This window comes from Sorex araneus, chromosome 8 (assembly GCF_027595985.1).
Source record: "Sorex araneus isolate mSorAra2 chromosome 8, mSorAra2.pri, whole genome shotgun sequence".
NCBI classification, from domain to species: Eukaryota; Metazoa; Chordata; class Mammalia; order Eulipotyphla; family Soricidae; genus Sorex; species Sorex araneus.
The window spans coordinates 18719360-18740806 of record NC_073309.1 but is presented as its reverse complement, the minus strand read 5'-3'; the positions used below and the strand labels follow the sequence as shown (position 1 = coordinate 18740806).

Here is a 21447-nt window from a genome sequence, read left to right as displayed (position 1 = left end):
GGGCCCGAGCGATAGCACAGTGGGTAGGGCATTCGCCTTGTACGCGGCCGACCCAGGTTCAATCCCCGGCATCCCATATGGTCCCCCAAGCACCGCCAGGAGTAATTCCTGAGTGCAAAGCCAGGAGAACCCCTGAGCATCGCTGGGTGCGACCCAAAAAGCAAAAAAAGAAAAATCCTTAAACTACTCTTCTAAGCTTCTCATGGAGGTCAGACATCACATGAAAAACTGTGGTTGGAGAGCGAGACATACACTTCAGCTTGCCTTTTAGTCCCTACATGTTCCTGGTCTCTACTTCTAACTTCTCTTCGCCTTTCTCAAGGTACAGAGATTAGTCTGTCCTAGATTTTCCATGAATTCCAAAATTTTATATTCTTATTCTTATAATGGACTGGAGTGATAACACAGCAGGTAGGGCGTTTGCCTTGCACAGAGCTGACCCAGGTTCTATTTGGAGAACCCGGCAAGCTACTGAAAGTATCCCACCCTCACGAAAGAGCCTGGCAAGCTATTCTGGTCTATTTGATATGCCAAAAACAGTAACAAGTATCACAATGGAGACGTTACTGGTGCCTGCTGGAGCAAATCAATGAACAACAGGACGACAGTGCTATGGTGCTATTCCTATAATAGCTCCCTTGTTCTGTAGAGTGTTGGAGTTGTTGTCTGGTGGAAACCTCTTATTTACCTAAAGATGACCTTGAGTTGATGCCTCAGTTTCCACTCATTATATTATCACCAGGTTTGGGGTAGGACCAAGTGAAAATACATGAATCATGGCATGAATACATACAAAATGCTAATCTCTGTTAGTCAGACAGTAATATTTATTATGGTAGGTAATAACCTTTGCTTGGATTTCAGAAGGAATGTCAACACATGTCTCAAAGACCCTTATATTTGGGGAAATCCCCACTGTCTCCATCACTGCTTTGCTTAAATTGAAACTACTCTTGTAGCTTTCAAATATTTATAATGTATGGATAATGATGACTTCTAAGGAGTCTAAGGTAGCTATTGACAGCTTCTTGGTGTCACACTCCCCAATTAAAAAAATTAAAAAGGAAATAAATAAAAAATTATCTTCAATAGTGTACAAATATATTGATTTTAAAGTCTGAGTATAGAGACAGGGATAAAATTTTATTCTTTTTAGATGGTAAATGAATTTGAAATAATCCATATGTTCTCAAGTGTAATTGTTTTATTTTAAGGTTATGTAATTACAAATCAAACTGTCTCACACAACTTTCTATATAGAAATACATTCATACATTTTATCCTGGGTAGGTTTTAAGACAACCTGTATAGCTCTCTATAACCATAGTGGTGAAATTATTGGTAAGAACAATAAAGGGAAATGTCAAGTATCTAGTAAAACTGACTACTAATCAACCAAAGAAGTAAAAAAAAAGTGTTTGGGTCTAAAAATGAACATTTTCAAACTCTGGTGAATCAGGAAAATGCAATTAATAAGTCCAGAATATAGAGAAATCATAGTTAAAGAAATATTATTCATACATGCATAGAAACTAGGAACCCCCACCAGGTTTGAAAAGCAAGGATCTAAGAGCACGGCACATACCAAAAATATATACAAAGGTGTCCCACATTCATTTTCAGCTAAGGCTTCAGAATTTCACAGAGGCAAGTTTTGGAGCTGCCCTGACATGTAGTTGATTCACTTCTCTGCCAGTCAGAGGCTGAACTCTATCAGCCTTTCTTGTCCAGCCCCTTTTAATTCATGATTTCCTGGAATTGCTATGTACCAAAGAAATCTAACACTCAGGGTTGATGCTAATTCACAGAGCTCTCATGCACACATGTCTTGAATAACTTAAGAAAAAGATGCCCTTTTTGCCTCTAGAATCAATAAATATCTTGAATCCTAAAATATTAATTTTCACATGGGGGCAGAGAAGCAAGTAAGACAACAGGATCAGGGGATTGTCTGGGTACAATCCTACATTGCTTTTTCAACCTTTTATCTATAATACAAAGTTTTTTCTTGAGTGTTTTGATTTTCTTTATGATAAGCGCAGACTTACTGATATGAGAATATTTTCAGTATTTCAAGTACTGGAAAATGACCTGAATAGAAAGTAGTAGATGTCTTATTTTCCTCAGAAGAGCTAGAGAGAGGCTTGAATGCAGTTTTGGTCATGGACTATTTCCTGATGAACAGTGAAATAATTTCCAGAGACATTAACCAGTCTATACAGAAATAGGAAGAGTCAGTATGTCATTGAATAGAATGTTGATTTCTGAAGAATTTACAGTTTGGAAGGACTTAAACTCAATTTGAATTTAATTTTACCATCAAATTGCCATGCAAGTAAATTGTTTTATTCCAGTAAGTAGATAGACAAAAAATAAAACATAATATAATAAAGGGAAGGAAACAAACATTAGTATTATCTACTGCTAAGAATGGTTCTGAAAACCACTCTTGGTTTGCTAATAAATGGCTTGACCTCTTTTAACATATTTAGACCAATTATTAGAGTTGATTCCTCACCTACATGTTGGTAATACGGCATGATTTAATTTAGTCCTCAGGAATGCTAATTCAGATTATGAGATAAATGTCATGTGTGTGTGTCTGGAGGGGGGAGGGGTTGGGCGAGGTTTAGGAATTAAACAAGAATACCAAAAAATCTTATTTTACAGAGAATGGCTCTGCTTATCTGTAGGATTGGGGTGGGTGCAGAGCAAATCACATTTTTTTCAGTAAGGTCAAATTTAGGCATTTATGTAATTTTTTGAAATATATATACATGTATATGTATATATATAGCCCTGAGGTTTTTAGCAGCCTCTCCTTACTCGTCTTTCTCAATGATTGGAGGCTCTTTCAGGGTTAGGGGAATGAGACCTGTTATTGTTACTGTATTTGACATATCGAATATGCCACGGGGAGTATGCCAGACTCTTCCATGACTTTGAGTAAACAAATAAATGAAATCACAAAATGCTATATAACTGACTTACAAAGTTCACATGGGGGTATGGTACTGCCAGCAGGTGAACCAATATTCGAGGGGCAAACACATCAGCTGCCTGATGGTGCCTCCAGGCTTCCTGATACCCCAAAACTACCACTGTTCCTCTGATCAGACCCCAAACACTCGGGACCAAGTTTCCCAAGAAATTAAATGGCCAAAAGTCAGATATATGGGAGCCACACCCACAAACTACTTCCAGCTCAGTTATGTAAGCTTATTTATCGACCTTGCTTCAGAAACTCATAAATAAATGTCAAAAGAGATCAAAAGCCTCAATTAATCATGCAAGACTGAAGATATCAGGGTGAATATATATGTGGAGATATATATATATATATATATATATATATATATATGGTAGTACTCTATTAATGACAACTGCTAATGAAAACCTGGAAAATCAAATGAGCTATTTCCACCAAAAGAAAGCTATTTTTTTCTTTAGTTTTTGAGATATAAGAATTTAGTTTTTGAGGGGCTGGAGCAATAGCACAGCAGGTAGGGAGTTTGCCTTGCATGCAGCTGACCCAGGTTCGATTCCCAGCATCCCATATGGTCCCCTGAGCACCGCCAGGAGTTAATTCCTGAGTGCATGAGCCAGGAGTGACCCCTGTGCATTGCCAGGTGTGACCCAATAAAAATAAAAAAAAAGAATTTAGTTTTTAAGATATAAGAATTTAGTTTTTGAGATGTAATAACTTACGATAATACTGAAGTCACTATTTGTACATGCAAAGCACTACACTAATCTCTGTCAGCAATATTTCAAAATCTCTCCATTGTCTTCCCCTGGTTCCTTCTCCACACCCTGTGCTCCCCACCATACACATACCCAATTTAGTTCCAGGTTCCATTGATCATGTCTCAGGTTTCATTTCCTTTGAGGATCACCTAATCCCTCCTTTGTTTTTTTGCACTCTACATATGAGGGATGTGATCCAGGTTATCTCTCTTTTTATCTCTTACTTCCTAACTCACTTCATTCATCATTGACTGCTGTATTATAAATGGTGCTGCAAAGAACAAATGTGTGTGTGTCTTAAGATTAATGTTTTTAGGGGCTGGAGAGATAGCACAGCGGGTAGGGCGTTTGCCTTGCACGCGGCCGACCCGGGTTCAAATCCCAGCATCCCATACGGTCCCCTGAGCACGGCCAGGGGTAATTCCTGAGTGCAGAGCCAGGAGTAACCCCTGTGCATCGCCAGGTGTGACCCAAAAAGAAAAAAAAAAAGATTAATGTTTTTAGTTATCAAATGTTCTGGTAATAGATAATATTCTGAATAATTTTTATTGGCTCGTAATACGGAGATTATCTCTTGAAAGAATTAAAAAATATTCTGCATCTTGAAAATTCCAAGTTCCTGGCCTAATTCCTCAAGAAAAATCAATGAAAACATATGGTTTATATGAGTAATGGGTTCCACAACAGTGTTTGGTTGAACTCTGCTGAGCCAGTTATGAATTAATTACAAGAATTAATTATGTAATTTTTGACTTTTTTAAAAACATGAAGCCATAATTATAAAATAATAATAATAATATTCCTTCACTAATCTACTAGTGCTATAATATACCTGCACATTAAGGTAGGGTGCCATATTTAATATATATCTACAGTCAGTGGTAGAGAACCTTCCTTGCTAGCAAGGGGTAGGAGCCCTATCCCTAACCCAATCATAAATTGAGTAATGTTCTAGAGGCATAGCACTGCCATTTCAGATTCCTGGTGCCACAATTTTGTGAACAAAATAAATAAGTGTATTTGACTCTGTCTCACTTCAAATACAATCATCATGATATAAAAAGGGTAAAATAACTTGGGTTAGCTATTAAAAGAAAATATACTTTTCAAATAACTTTAAAATTAAAGTGATTTAGGATATGAGTTGACCGATATGTAAGGTCTTATAAAGAGTTGGAATCTGATGAGGACGATGCGTGATGGTAGTTATTAAAAATATATAACTTTTTTTACATCAACGACCAAGATCCAGAGATTATAAAACAAAGCTCATGGAAGAGAGTGGTGCAGTATTTCCTTTATCCCTCTCAGAAAGCCTGGCAAGCTATTGAGAGAATACCTCCCTCACGGCTGAGCCTGGAAAACTGCCTGTAGTGTATTATATATGCCAAAAACAGTAATAAATGACGGTCCTCATTCCCCTGACTCTGAAAGAGCCCCCAAACCACCACCAGGCTACACTAGCACTCGACAGGGATGAATGAAAACATTACTGGCACCCACTCAAGCAAATCTATGAACAACAGGATGACACATTAAAGAAAAATTTAGGGGCCGGAGCAATAGCACAGCGGGTAGGGCGTTTGCCTTCCACGCAGCTGACCCAGGTTCGATCCCCGGCATCCCATATGGTCCCCCAAGCACTTCCAGGAGCAATTCCTGAGTGCAAAGCCAGGAGTAACCCCTGAGCATCGCTGGGTGTGACCCAAAAAGCAAAAATAAAAATAAAAATAAAGAAAAATTTAAAGAAAGAAATTCCGTCTTCACAGGAGGCGTTCTTGTTTAGATATCCATCATTATATGCCAAGCTTGCTCTTAGGCACAAAGTAGAACTAAGTTGATGTCTTTTGAAAGACTTAGCTGTTGTTAGATACCTCTCACAGTAAGCTACAATAGCTTTTCCCATTTTACTACTTCAATAAGTTCCAAGCCATAGACAATTCAGGAGCCTTTGAGAACCAAAATCTACCTAGCAGAAACTATTACTTCACTTTCATCAAAAGATATCAAAAAATCAGTTATTATATCAGTATCTACATATCCTTCATGAAGGTTTCACTTCTTTTCACTAAATAGAAGCTACATAATCCTCACCCATCTCAGAGTTTTGGAACCACAGCTGCTACAGGCATTCATATCAGGTAGAGCAGCTGGGTTTCTTTTGAGAGTGTTTATTTCAATCCTCATGATTTCCCGCCCATGTTTTCCTAAAGAATTTAAATTTTGCTCGTCACTCGGAATCAAACAAGACAAAAAATATAATCAAATCCATCAAGATATGTTTTCCCTTTCTCACTTTGCATTGCTCCTTTTAAAAGAGAGAAATTCCTGCCGAATCATTTTAAAATCTCACCGAGAGAGAACGCGAACCATAACCTCTAAATTATAAGAAATAAATACACTGGGTTTATGACAACTTGTCAGTAGGAACATTCTTTGATCTTTTAGTCGTGTGTGACATCGATGTTTTTACTTTAATATAAAAGTAGAACCATGGATGTGATCAGTGACAAGTACATGCCTAGGAAGTGTGAGGCAGGGTCTGATCCCCAGTTTCACAGGTACGAACAATAATACATGTAAAAAGAAATATTTTTAATTTTCATTTCGGGAATCTTCTTTATGTGCTACTTTAATGCATACTGGGCAGTGACACAAATGACAAATTAATCCATCGACAAGCTAAAGTCATCACAATTTTCTAGTCTTTAAAAATGGCAATTTTTACTATTTTACTCCATGCTAAATTAACATGTGGTTTTGCACAGGATCAAAATTTTCTCCTCATTTGACACTCATGTGTATGTAAACTTAAATTATATGGTGCTGCAAGGTATTTCTCTTAAAAAATGAATTTCTGGGATTCCTGAGAAGGTAACTCCAGAGCAGAGCACCTGCCTTGCAGGCATGAGGTCCCAAGTTCTCTCCCCAACACTGGCACCATTGCCAAGTTCAATCTCTGGTACTGCCAGGTGCAATCCCTGGCAACTAAAATCCACCACCACCACAACAAAGAGCCAAAGAAATATGTTTTAGCAAAACTTATATGGCATCACATAAACGGATTTCTAAACTATCACACATAAGATTTTTTATCAAAGTATATTATTCCTTTAAAATACTGAATTACAAAAGATATTTCACTGACTTTAATTCAATGATTTTCAACTAAATGTGTTCTTTGTTTTGTATACAGTTTGGAAAATGTTCCATCAGATCGGATCAGGTTTATTGCATCATAAGAAAGAATTATGATCTATAGGATAATAGATCCAATTAGTACTGCAGAGTTTTCTGCCTCTATTACTGGACTGTCTGCCTCCCATCTAAACTCTTCACTCCCAAACCCATTTTGGTCAGATCCATGCAAAGGCATGGCAAGGGGAGGGGGGGAGAGTGGATTTCAGAGGGAAACGTTCATGTGAGAGGGAACAGGGGGCCATAGAGAGGAAATGGAAATTATTTCTTAGGGGGAATGAAAAATAACAGAACTCTGGTTTCTCGCTGTTGGAGAAAGGGGGGGAATTAGAACGAACCCTGTGGTGTTGCTTTACAATTGGAGTTGGAGAGAGGCGGACTAATGGTTTTCAATAAATATATCATGCATTAGTTTCCTAGGGCTACTGTAACAAATTATCACAAATTGGATAGCTAAAAATAAGAGGAATTTATTCCCTCCTTACTCTGGTATCGCACACCACGGCGCAGATAGGAACACGTTTGCTCTGCAGAATGCTTCCTGGCTCCCCCAGCACTCTTGGCATTCCATGGCTGCGGAAGCATAACTCCTGCCTCTGCCTCCTTTTAACTAAAGACATTGATTTAACTAATTACATCAGCAGAAACTCCATTTCCAAGTAAGGCTGCATGCTAAAGTTCTTGGTGGGTAAAATTAGAAGGAAATACTCCTAGAGATAGACCAAAACATGTACATTAGGAATCTGGGTGTAGCAGAAATCCAAAGAGCAATGGAAGAATTAATTTCCATGTTTACACTGAATGCCATTCCCTTAGAGGAACTCTTTTTTTTTCCTTATGTGTCACACCCTGCGATGCACAGGGGTCGCTCCTGGTCACATCAGGAATTACCCCTGGTGGTGGTCAGGGGACCATATAGGATGCTGGGAATCAAACCCGGGTCAGCCACATGCAAGGCAAATGCCCTACCCGCTGTGCTATGGCTCCAGTCCCAAGAGGAACTCTTTTTTATAAATGGCTAATTTCAGAATTACATCAGGCAAAGTATAAAATGAGTCTAAAATAACTTGTTGGATCAGAAATAAAAATGTACCCAAAGTATAATGGGAGCAAATAATTCACCACATACACAGATTCAAGAAATTATCATCACCAATCATAATATAAATACTAATATATATTTGGCACAACATATTGATAGGGCATTATAATCCATTAAATTTAAAACATCTAAAAGTTCAGATTGATGTCAATAAATACTAGAGCAAATATATAGGAAGATAAGGGTTTTTTTATTCAGATGAGATGTCAAAGTAGTAAATGCAAATAATGATGAGATAAAAATAATTACCCTCTATAGCTATTGCAGTGATTATTCAGCTAAGAAAATTTGATAAATGCTACAATGTGAGCACAGTAATTGGATGAGGAACAAGGCATAGAGTTAAGATCAGAATATCAGACTTCAAAGTACGATATAGAAAGAGCACAAAAAGAAAAAGAATTTGACAATAGAGACACATTTTGCGTATCATTTAAAGAACTTATCAAATGTTATGGTCATCCAAGAGTGAAATCATTTTTTAAAACTTATACTACCTCATACAAATCAATAAGAAACCCTATGGGATAATACTGCTGAAAATGTATATTCTGAATTTATCAAAGGACAAACTAATCCAAACTAAGGAAACCTATACGATACCTGTTTCAAATTTTTCAGGTCTACAGGTGAAAAATAAATAGTGAAGGAAAAGACTGAAAAAATAATTAGCTGAAGAAACTAAAGCCACCGTATTTTCTTATTTGATCCCTTTACTGCTAAGGGCTAGTGGAACAGTTGAAGTCTTGGACTTAAGTTTGTGCGTGCAATAGCAATGGCGTGTCGACATCAAATCCCAAATTGCAATGACTGTGTTGTGCTTGCTGTGTCTGAGTGAAAAGACCTTAAAAAAAAAAAATAAAGGCACCCCAGGGTGGCAAAGATCACGCAAGTTACTCTCAGATGGTTTAGGGGAATATTAACACATTTCCTATAAAATTAAGTTTCTTCTGAGTAAAGAGAAACACCAAAGAAATGCAATGTACTTTGAACGGGTCTTTCTTCAAAAGAGGATTCAAGGATGCTTACCCTAAAAAGACAGAGTTACAGGGTCAGAGAGAGGCAGAGGATTAAACGCTTGCTTTGCAAGCTGCTGCAGACTCCAGAGACCTAGGTTCCTTCCCCAGCATCACATCTAGTCCACCACCAGAGGGCACTCCTGAGCACAGAGTCAGGAATCGCCTCTGGGCACCACGGGGTGTGGCCACAAATCAAATCAAAACAAAACAAAATTGCATAGTTGCAAAGAAAAAGTCTGATATTAATGGTAAGAAAGTAGTGGGGAATGAGAAAAAGACACCGTCATGGTTTTCAGAGAGGGACTGAAATCATTATAAGCTTTTCCATTTTCGTGTTGGCTGAATTACATTATTCAAGAGAAGTTCACCTGTATACTGTGCCCTGCCTTCCACACCCTCTTAGGTTTTAAGTCTCTAGAAAGCTGTGGAATTTACCTTTTAAAAATATTTTTATTCAGTCGCCTTTGACCTCCTGTATTTCAATTTTTTTTTTGGGGGGGGAGTTGGTTAGTAGAGAGAGAATCCTACTTTTGCAACTGCCACTGGAAAATCCAGAGTCAACTCTAGTACCTTCCCTTAGTTTTTATCTCGGTTAACTAACAGCACTTCAGCTCATCTTTCACTCTAGGGATCAATCCATTTTATTATTATTTGAGTTCCTGATGCATAATTCTTACATGTTCAAAGTGTTTATGTTCCTATTTTGAAAACTGTGCAGTACTTGGGCAAATTTCTCTCTGTCCCACTATTATCTCAGTTCTCTATTTTTCAAAGTATGTGGACCTCAAGGGCTATTATTTCACTTTGAAAAAGAACCATTATTATAAATATGAAAATAACCATAGACTCCACATGAACATGTTTCTCTAAAAATATTATTAAAGATGAAGAAAGTATTCTGGAGAAACCCATGGGGAGTAGAAAAGAATGTCCGGATTTAAATCCAGCTCCTCCATATAATGTCTGACTTCAGAGTAGTTTATATTCCCTCATTTTTCTTATTAAAAATAATGAGGAGTGGGGAAGTAAATATCAGTCCCAATGCCGTATGATTGTTGAAACTAGAAGAATTGAAATGAGAAGAAGTTGAAGTTGATGCAGTTTTTAGCATTAGGAACTTTTCAATATGGTATCATGTTTCCAATAACTCAACTGTAAAAATATGCCTATATCAGCTTAAGCAACACTTGGGTTTTATGTCTTTTTACCTCACTTTAACTAAAACAGCCATTTAAAAAAATTTCACTTCAACATATATTTTTTTACGTAAAGATTTTTTTTTACTTGCTAAGCCCATTTTCATTAATAAACATTCATTTCATATTAATAATCCCTGGGATCATACTAGTAAAAGAAACTCATAAACGACTGCTGACAAGTACTATGTCAAGTACCTTAAATATAATAATTCCAAGCATCCCTTTTAAGGTAAGATTTATTGTTCATACTATAAAGTGAGATAAAGGGAGACTCAAAGGGGAAAATTGATATCAATTAGATGAGTACCAGACATGTATGAAGCTAAGTAATTTAAAATTCTATTCCCAAATAAAAGCTTATTTTTCCTGAAATCAGGTGTAACCTTAAATCCGAGTGAACATGCCCTGACCTCAATATATAATAGAATATTTTAAATGGTCATTAATAAATCAACTGTATGATGGAGTATACAGTGCCATGAATATCAAGTTATAATTGCTGGCTACCCAAATCTCACATAATGCTACAAACCTGTGCTCATTCAATAGAATTATTTTTTAATTGTACAGTCTGGAATTCAACAAATGTAGACAATCTTTCACGGGAAAAACAACTGCAATGATGCTAGTTTGAGACCCACAGTTAAAATCAGACACGCTCACATGCCATTCTTTATGTTCTACTGCTATATAAGTGAATTCTCATCAAGTTCTGAAACGCACAGTGTATTATAAAAGAGCTGTATCTCTAGCTTCCAAATAAGATATTTCTAAAATAATTTGGCTGCCATTTGGGCAAATATATATGTGTGTGTTGTCTTGACAGCTTGTCAACCAGCAGACAGTTCTTGAACATCACATTCATTTCAATTTAATATTGGTAAATTTCTCAATTAGAATTCTATTTTTCACTTTCTGCACAATGAAATCCCCCTGTCCTTGCTGGCATTCCTCAGGGCATACAGGTGCAGGTGCTGGCATTTCTGCAATAGCAAAGGAAGAAAAATGAAGAAAGGGAGGGAGGGAAGAAGCAGGGTGAGAGAGAACTGAGGTAATGGGGAGAGAAAGGAGATAGAAGCTGACCTTCATCCTGATATTCACCTTCATGAGAAATGAAGGGAATAATTCACATATGACAATAAAATAGTGCAGCTGCCTCTGCTTCCTTTAACCAGAGACTGGAGTCAAACAGAAACAATACACCTAATACATAAAATCAATACAAAGGCAAAACGGAAAAGGGAGTAATAAAGATAATTTTTAAAACCACACCCCCACCCACAATTGAAAAATTATTTACATTGTGGGAAAGGTTTACTTTTTTTCCTTTGATAGCACAGCGGTTAAGCATTCTCCTTTCACGCCGCTGATCCGTGTTCGATTCCCCTGCCCCTCTCGGAGAGCCCGGCAAGCTACTGAGAATATGGAGCCTTCAGGGCAGAGCCTGGAAAGCTACCTGTGTGTATTGGATATGCCCAAAACAGTAACAATAAGTCTCTCAATGAGAGACGTTACTGGTGCCCGCTCGAACAAATCGATGAGCAACGGGATGACAGTGACAGTGACCCTATTATCACACAAAGAAAGCAAGATGTAAATGGTCATCTCTGCATTGTAAGTTCAGTAGCAAAAGCAATAATGGAATCTTCTGAACTTGAAAGGCAACTATTAATATGAGATGGAATCAGAATTCAAAGCTCCATCTCATTTCAGAGCCCACATATCCCAAGAAGTTTTTGGAAGAGATGTTACAGATTAATTAAAATAAAAACCTATAAATTATTGATTATTAGTCCTGATTCTTTTATTTTTCTTAAAATAAAATGCATATTTATTTATAGGTACATTACCTATTATTTTTTAAATCTTTTCTTTAGCTGAAACTGACTTTGCAGGTGTTTAGGGGGGAGGGGATCCTTTTTGTTTGTTTGTTTTGGGGTCTCACCTGGTTGTGCTGTGTTTCTTTGTTTGGGGGCCACACCTGGTTGTGCAATTATCCTTGCACTTAAGGATGACTCCTGGTGGTGGTTGGGGGACCACATGATGTGCTAGTGATTGGATATGGCTGAACTGCATAAAAGGCCTTGTCACTGTGCTGTACTACAGTTCAGTCTCCAAATGAGGATTTCTTTCTCAATGCATTCATCAGGCATGAATCATATGTCCAGCAAAAGAAGTCTTTTGACACATTTACAATAGATACTTGCCCATGAAAATGTAGAAATCATAATAATGAGGCAAAAATAACAGCATCTTGGTTCATTATTTATGAAAAATTATGTTAAAGGTTTCTGTATAGATTTTAGGTGCTAACAATCCTCTCAACTGTCTACTATAATCTGGATGAAAAGATTAATTAGACAAATGCACTGCCCACAAAATGAGCTGATTAAATTTGAAAGAAAAAAAATGAAAGAAAATGACATAATGTTTCTCAGCTCCTGTTTGTATGTCAGAATCACAAAATTGTAGCTTTGGTGGGTTTTTCTTTGTAACACTGGTGATGGGTCTCTAAGAGTGAACTTCCTGCTAGAAAAATGTCATTTCAGTTAGCCATAGAGGGAAAAGTTAATGTTGATAAGATGGAAAAGCATTGATGTCGAAGTCTTTTTACAAGAGGTAGACAGAGGTGAAAGACATGGGTACGAGGTAAGGTACAAGGTGAAGATATGGAATCAGTTCTGATTTGTTATTGCAACAGGTATATCTACCAGGGTTTACACTGTAGGTAATAAGAAGACCACAGAAAAAGTCAGGTTATACTTTGGATTCATTTCTCCTCTTGTTTTGTCTTGTTATGTTCATCTGCTTGTAATTATTTTGCTCTTAGAACAACTTTTTGTTTTTTTTAAAGATTTGGGGGCTAGACCTGGTGGAGCTCACGTCTTTGTCTCTGGACTCAGGAGTGACCCCTGGTGGTGCTACCACACATAGTATGTAGTGCAAGTGATTTGAACCAGGTCAGGAGCATGTGTGACAAGCACCTTCTCTCCTCTTCTCTCTCCAGCCCAGCATTCTTTTTTGTTGTTGTTGTTGTTTTTGGGTCATACCCAGCGATGCACAGGGGTTATTCCTGGCTCATGCACTCAGGAATGACTCCTGGCAGTGCTCGGGGGACCACATGGGATGCTGGGAATCGAAGCCGCGTTGGCCGCGCGCGCAAGGCAAACGCCCTACCCGCTGTGCTATCACTCCAGCCCCTCCAGCCCAGCATTCTTATTGGTTATGTTAACATGCAACGTGAAATTAGTGCACATAGGACTGTCACAAGAATGTTTTTTGTGATCAGTCCCCGAGCATCGGGGATCCTGCGTACTTTATTTGCCAGGTAGCAAAGAGTTCTAAAACATCCTTACACTGTTAAGTCTAGATGCAAAGTCAAGGTTTGGGGATTGATAAGAAGATTCTGCCAATGGAAGAAAACAGAGAGATGGTAAATTACGTTTTGAAATACATACTTCTTTGTAAAAAGTGATGGATATGCTGGTGGCTCAGAGGGAGTGGGGAAAGATTATGGGTGACAGCAGAATTGCTAAAAAGATTCAGTTAAGCTCCAATGACCATAGCACAGAAGTCCCTTTGGAAACTGATTTTCTAATCCACTCTAGACTGGATCCACCAGCTCAAGCCAATATCTGGCAAACTACAGACCTAGACATTTTTTTTTTATTTCTCTATGCTCTGCATCTGCATGTGAATATACACAAACAAATAATTAAACATCAAGCAAATATCAATAGGATTAGCCTGGCATGTTGGAACAAATCTTGATAAATCCGCCTCAGTAACAATACTAGAGCTACAGGTCTATGGGAGGAATACAAATTCAGCCTATTGAAGGACTGTCGTGTAAGGGGAGATATTTTAATAGAACTGCTTCGTCAGTTCCTATTACTAAGGGACTAAAGCTATTGAGCTGTGAAACTTAGGCCAAAAAGGGGGATTTGGAAATGCAAATTAGAGATAAGATGGTAATAAATGCCTTTTATTCAGCAACACGCCATCCCGGATGCCAGGAGCTATTTTAAAGATGACTCTTAATAGTTCTGTGAAATTGGAAGCATACATACCTAAAATGGACATCTCTGGCACAGTAGCGTGATAGGGTCCATTAAGAAACTCTGGTGCATTGTCGTTGATGTCTTGAACTTTAATAATAAATTCAGAAGGAGGCTCAAGAGGCTTGTTCGTCTCCCAGTCCACTGCCTGAGCTGTTAGGGTGTACTCAGCCTTCTCCTCTCGGTCAAGTCTTTTTATAGCATGGATATCTCCTGTTATGTCATTTATCTGAAAGATTGTCCCAGCTCCATCACCTGATAGGATATACTTGATTTTTTTGCTCCCAGGATCCAGGTCTGTGTGTAGCTAAAATGAAAAGTGGCACCGGTTAGTGATGGGGGCAATCTGCAAAACTATTTTTAACCTGCCGCTTAAATCTCAACTTGGTTCTTTTTCCGTTAGTTGTAAAGTCACCGATTCCTGCTAATAGCAGATGTGCATGAGTCTACGCAAGTGAAGGCCTGTCGATCAAAATAAAATATAATGGGATTCATATAAATAAGTTAGAACATTTTAGAAAAAGATTCTGAGCTGTTTAGTATAAACTGACATGCTTTTAGAATGATAAAAGATCAAGGGGAAACACAAAAATATTCCCTTTCATTTATTAATGCATTTATTTGAAGTTATTATTCTTAGCTGCCTTTTATAGATCTATGAGTCAAGAACTAAGTGAATGGCTTCTCAAGCGGTAATTCTCTAAATATTTTCGATTTACAAGGAGTTAAAACATTTCATGTAAAATGTGAGAAAAACTGAAGTCAACAAGGCATAGAACAACCTCTCTGAGGTTCATATTGGAGGGCCTAAAGATGGTAGACTCAGAATTCAACACAGAAATGCCTGTTTAAAATAAAAACATGTTCAGAGTCTGAGAGATAATGCCATGAACTGAGCACAGGCTTTGCACACAGAAAGCGTTGAGTTAAACTCCCAGCACCACCAGGTCCCCTGAACACCACCAGAAGTGATGAGTTGGGAGAAGGTACTGAACACTGTCCGATATTGGCTACAGAATCCATACAAATTAAAAAATAAATAATTTCCTATAATGTAAGAACTTATACTGTTGTAGGGCTTTCTGAAAATTTGGTTCACATACCTCTGGCTCAGGAAAAGCATTCCTTTTACAAAGAGCACTGAGATGAGAATATGAGATCACATTTTTCAGTCATGGTACTTTTTTGCAAAATACAATCAAGATACACTACAGGTCATGGCAACAAAAATATACTGACTACCTAGTCTTCTTGAAATGTGTGGGTAGAATAGGGCAAAGAAAAGTCCTAGCTTTCAGATGTTCAGTTTATTCTAAAGAGAAAGTGGGACTGCTATGATATATGGTGTTTCTTCCTTATACCATGTTGATTCTTGCAAAAACTAAAATAAAACAAGAATATATTTTCTCAGTTTGCATTAAAAAATTCATTGAAGTATAGTTGGAAAGGACTGTTTAAATGCACATATTTTCAGTTTAACTCACTTAAATACCAATATAGTTCCTGTTATTGCACCATGAGATTTCAAATACTTATTTCTTTTTTAAAAATTATCTTATGGAGAGAAACTCCCAGAAACCCAAAATACATTATGTTCTCCTGGGATCACTTTTATTCAGAACAGGCTTGATAGCTTTCTTTGCCAATTTAAGTTGTACTTAGTGCTTCAATAAATGAAAGGATTATTTTTTAAAAAGACATAAGGTAGCAAGAAAGACTACAAATGCATGTGGATCTCCTACTTTGCTTTTGAATATTTTATAAAGTTAAAGGAGAGGGTTATATCAAATATTTAGTGCATCTCAAAATATATCTTTAATTTTTTGTATTAAATTTATTAACAAGAGAAAATATTGAAATGCCACTTTAATGAATGTGGGATTATAATTCATTGATTCAATATTAATCCTAATTTATCATCAGTTCAACTTATGTGCATTTTTTAACATTTCCATTAGCATTTTTACTAAAAAAATAAAATTTAAATAATATATTATTCACAGAGGTTCCATCCATGGACTAGGCCTTCCTGAGTCTCAGAAGGCATCACTCTTACAACATTTTTGTTCTTGGATATTAAGCTACTCAAAATGATATAATTTATATAGTGACTTAATTGTCATATTTTCTTTATATTCATCCATACCCTCTGATTGTTAAATTGCATCGAAATTTTTCAGAAGGTCAAAACACAAAGTTAAATTTTCAGTTTGTCTAATGACAGGAGGCGTGAGGCTGGAGTGACAGCACAGTGGGTATGGCGTTTGTCTTCCGGCCAACCCGGGTTTGATTCCTACGCCCCTCTTGGAGAGCCCAGCAAGTTACTGAGAGTATCTCGCCCGCACGGCAGAGCCTGGCAAGCTATGCCCAAAACAGTCTCACAATGGAGACGATACTAGTGCCCGCTTGAGCAAAACCATGAGCAACGGGATGACAGTGATATGGTGAATGACAGGAGGAGGAAAAACAAACATATTTACTGAGGCTCATGTTACTTTGCCTATATTAGGAAGATAAAAGCTATTCTACAAAATTAACTAAAATTAGCAACATTAAGTTAAGGTAATCCATGGAAAAAATAAGATGAAATAGAAGTGGGCATATTTAACGTGCAATAGACAAACCCATTTCTATTTTGTATCACATTCAACCATATAGAGCTTCTGAAAATATTGTGATAAATCCAGTTGCAACTTGGGTGAAATTAAGTTTGCAAGACTTTATCATGACAAAAACAATAGAGAAGGGTGTGGCAGCCACAGAAAATGGTGTTTTTTTTTTCCTTTTCTAGAAATGCATGCTTAATAAGTACCATTAAAAGTCACATCCCTATACTAAAAGTCCTGTGTCTTCTTCCACTCACTTCAAATGAAACAATGCTGGTCTTATTCATTTATACCATATCTGCAACCTTTCTTTAGATTACTGGGCCAAGGATAGTGTGAATGCACCAATGGCTCATACATCAGCAGATGAGGACCTTACCTCCCAAGGGATGCTTCTGCTAATTAGTGCAAGATAAGGGCTACGCACAAATTGGCCTAGGGTGTTAAAACCTCTTGGCCTCACTATGGTACCAGAAGACCTTGTTCCTTCTTGTATTAAATGTTCACAGAGCATGTTTATAATCAACACAGATATAGCCTCTGTCCTCACAGCCCTAGCGATTAGTGAGAGGTAAGCATGCATAGAAAACTTAGGGGATGTATATTTTGTTATTACTACTAATAATGGTAATTATAACTATCCTACTACTTGGATTGAGTGCTTATCACCTGGTAAGTATTTTACATGTACACTTTTATATGTAAAGTCTAGAGTTAGGATTGTGAGAATAGTCAAGAGTTCTTTTTTTTTTCTCACTTCACCAAAGAAACAAAATTTTTAGACTGTAAAGCATACTATCAGCAAATAGAAATCTTAATAGCATAAGATTTAGGATAAATTTCTGTGATTCAAATGAATGCTAGAAAAACTCTGATATAAAAAAAAAACAAACAGCGAGCACTGAGCATTTAACTGTCCTCCGAAAAGTGAAGTCGAGAGGGAGAGTATAGGTCTCCCCAAGAAGTAATGGCTGAAACCTCAGCTCTCAAAGAAAGGAGCAGGGAGGCACAGGCACGGGTAATAATAGCCTGGGTCATGATCCGGAGACAAGAATAAGCAAGGGAGAGAAGGGAAATGCACTTTAAGGCGGCTAACATAAGTGAAGGATAGGGGATGGGCAAGAAAAGAGAACCAAATGCAAGAAAGAGCTAGATGAGAGAGCCTTTCAAAATGAAGATTAAAAATTTGGATGTGACTATAAAAGCAAGCAGGATCCAGAAACATGAAGTTCCAGTAGTGAGCTTGACATCATCATGTAGTTCAGAGTCTAGTGGCATCACATCCGTGGTTGATGGGTGTCTCAAGGCAGAAGTGCAACAGACTAAAGGAGGAGAGAGGAGAGAGAATGCTGAGACACCAATTGACAAAACTGCTATGATTAAGGGTCTGCATCTGTGATCTGCCACATCCACAAACAGACGGATCTCCCCTCCCTCAGGTCCCCCGGCACAGTCTGCTCGGAGCAGCCGGGTCATGGGGACAGGGAGTGACCCCAGTCCTTCACACCAGTTCTAGGATTGCAGTTATCATAACAAGTCAGCTACAAAATTGAGCTGAATTGTGAGGATTCGTCTAATTACACTCTTGCCGTTGACCAAAATTTGCATAATACTCACCAATTAAAGCACGAGCTTCTACTATGAAAGTCACAAGAAGAAGCATCTGCATGCACGCTCTCCTTTGTATTCCCACAGCCTAGGGAGGCATCTGTCAGACTGTTGGAATCTCAAGGTGTGGGTGGCAGGGATTTGTATTGTTAGGTGAATATTGAAGAAAAAAAGGAAAGAATATTTCTCATATTGTGTACAAAAGGATGATTTGTTTTTAATAGAGCAAAGGAATTTGGGAGGGAGGGGTTTCGGCCACAACTAGCTGTCCTGGGGACTTACTTCTGGTGACATGAGTCACCTGTGACAGTGCTCAGAGAACTGACTACATGGGGTGATGATGATCAAACCCAAGTGAGCAGCATGCAAGGCAAATGCCCACTATACTATAAGACTATCCACTCAAAGAAAGCCCATGAGATCCCTCAAGCAGGTATAAAAAAACAGATACCCGATATAAGACACAACAGTACATGGTGTGGGGTGGGACCAGAAGAATGGATAGAAAGGTAATAAATGAGTAATCTGTGCATAACTGCTGCTAATTATCTAAGAGCCTTCATTGTTCTTCAAGTAAGATCTCCATAGTGCACACTAGTCATCAATTTCAATCACAGTTACCTTTCACTGGAATATAAGAAAAGGAAAAACACACAGTACTTTTACATTTTCTCACACAAGATCTTGGAGGATACTAAGGTAGTCCTCGAATGACAGAGTCTGGAAATGTATTTTCCTTTACTTGCTTGCATGCTGAAAATGACTTAACTACCAGAAAAGATTAGCCTGGAATATTCTGCTCATCATGATTTAGCTTTAGAACGAGTAATTTAGAACTCAGTAGCTACAGGGGAGGTAGCTCCCCACTCTGATAATCAGGTTGCTCATGGTATTTGAACTTTGAGGTTCTAATTTACCCAGATGTATATTGTAGAAGAATTTCTCCAATGTCTTTTCTTCCTCTAGAGAAATATCAAAATTACTACAAGCAAATATGCATTGTTTGCAACCTAAAATAGTTAACAACCTGGGTTTCTGTCACTGAGTGATCCCACCGTTTCATGAATCTGCTCAGTCTTGGAGGGGAAAGTGAGCTTATCATTCCTGTATCAATCTCTTAATGAATGGACTAATAATGAAACATTACTTCATAAACATTCGATACCAAAGCAATTTACCTTGACAAAACACAAGTGCTTGAGCTAAACCTCAAAGGTCACAAAAGGATAGGTTTCTATCTGGATTAGGCATAGAGCAAGGGTTCCAGGAGAGTGAAGGGCAAGCAAAGGGAAAGACCAAAAATTATTTTCTTACTATTCATACTACTGAAACATCTTCCCCTGATCCAACAAGGACCAGAAGTGAGACTTGATATGTGTTTTCTTTAACTTATAGTTCTGCCATCTTGGACATCATGAAATGTCTCAAAAAGATACTGAGCAAACATCACATGATCCACTCATGGGTTTGGTTCGTTCATTGCTTGTTAAGCAGAATTAGACAGCTTCTCATTGCTGGCGTTGTAGACTAAACAAATCATGTTGGAAACCATGAAGGGTGTGAAGAATGAGGGGGTCATAATGGACCATATAACTCACAAGATGCTTTGATATTTTGAAACAGTATTCCACTACAATAAAAATAAATAATTGCATTATATCTCTCAGCCATTCTTAAGTTACAGAAACAAAGTACATCATAAGTCTAAAGTTAGGAGTAGGCATAAATGTACCCTAGCTTTAAAAAAATGTCCTTTTATTGCAAGATTACATTGAAACTATGCAGTTATTTTTGCTATCAAACACACACAGGAAACAATAATTCAGTGAAATAATAATAGTTCTCCAACAAGTTCTTATGTACCAAGAAATCATTGAATGTGTCTTAGTACATGAAATAATAAAGAAGAAATCATTCTTCATGAAAAGAACAGAACACAGCCTCCTACATTGCCAAGGACTTCTGCATTACACAAAACGAGAAAGCTTTCTCCTGTTTTCCAGTGGGTAATATGTAGCATTTTGGTATCTGAGACATGTGTTCTCTGCATTCTCTGTCAGCTGCTAAAGTGAGTATTGAGCAGATTGACCTGGATATGCAGGCCACTGCCTAGAGAAACAGAAAATTGGAAGCAAGTCTGAATTAACTGCTGCTTAGAACTGCGGGGGACTAGAAATACAGTCAGTGTATGAAATCTGTTGCTTGTGCTACTCAGTTAAATGGTAAATACAACAAAGGCCAACCCTCTAGGAGCTTTATTCAACACTCTTCCAACAAGCATTGTACTTGGCACAAAGTAAGTGCTCATTAAAGTCTTTGGGGGGGTGCATATCTATACAATTCCTATATAATGTCCTACACTTTGTCAGTAATTTTACATGGATGAGTGGCTCTGGTTCAATAAATACATTGACTTTCTCAAACCCACACAACTAAGAAACGACAGAATCAAATGTAGTCAAGGAAATCAGAATATAGGGCATCGACTAACACAATTTTATAGAGAAAATTGTGTCAGGAAAGCCTAACTAACATGTGGGAGAACTCTTGCTTCCCGTGTGAAAAAAAAAAAACTGTGAGAAATTTTCTAGTAGTGCAAATAGCAATGAAGACATAGAAGATATATTAAGAAGTCATGAAAGAAATCATACAGCAGAGTCACATGTTATGAACCAATTCTTTCTACAAAACTTTGAAATAGACATAGACAGCAGTCTCGGCTAATAAAATTGCAAAGGAGAAATATTGACAGGAAGATGCAGACTCTTTCTCAAGAGACTTCCCAACTCCATGCTCATGTCCTTGGCAACTTCACTACTATCTTCAGTCTGGACCACAACTGTGGACATGGTTAGAAACATGATGTGTCAGCTCCATAGCAAATCCATCTCTCTGACCCAGACTGAAGCA

General features: G+C 37.7%; 1 protein-coding gene across 6 annotated transcripts in view; it reads right to left on the bottom strand.

The window, feature by feature from the left end:
- The window catches only part of CDH8 (cadherin 8), a 429237-nt gene that overhangs the window by 258651 nt on the left and 149139 nt on the right, over window positions 1-21447 (bottom strand). For all 6 annotated transcript variants that reach the window (XM_055145049.1, XM_055145050.1, XM_055145052.1 and 3 more), the window contains one exon: window positions 14336-14630. In XM_055145049.1, the coding sequence (XP_055001024.1) occupies window positions 14336-14630 (295 nt within the window). The remainder of the gene's footprint in view (window positions 1-14335; window positions 14631-21447) is intronic.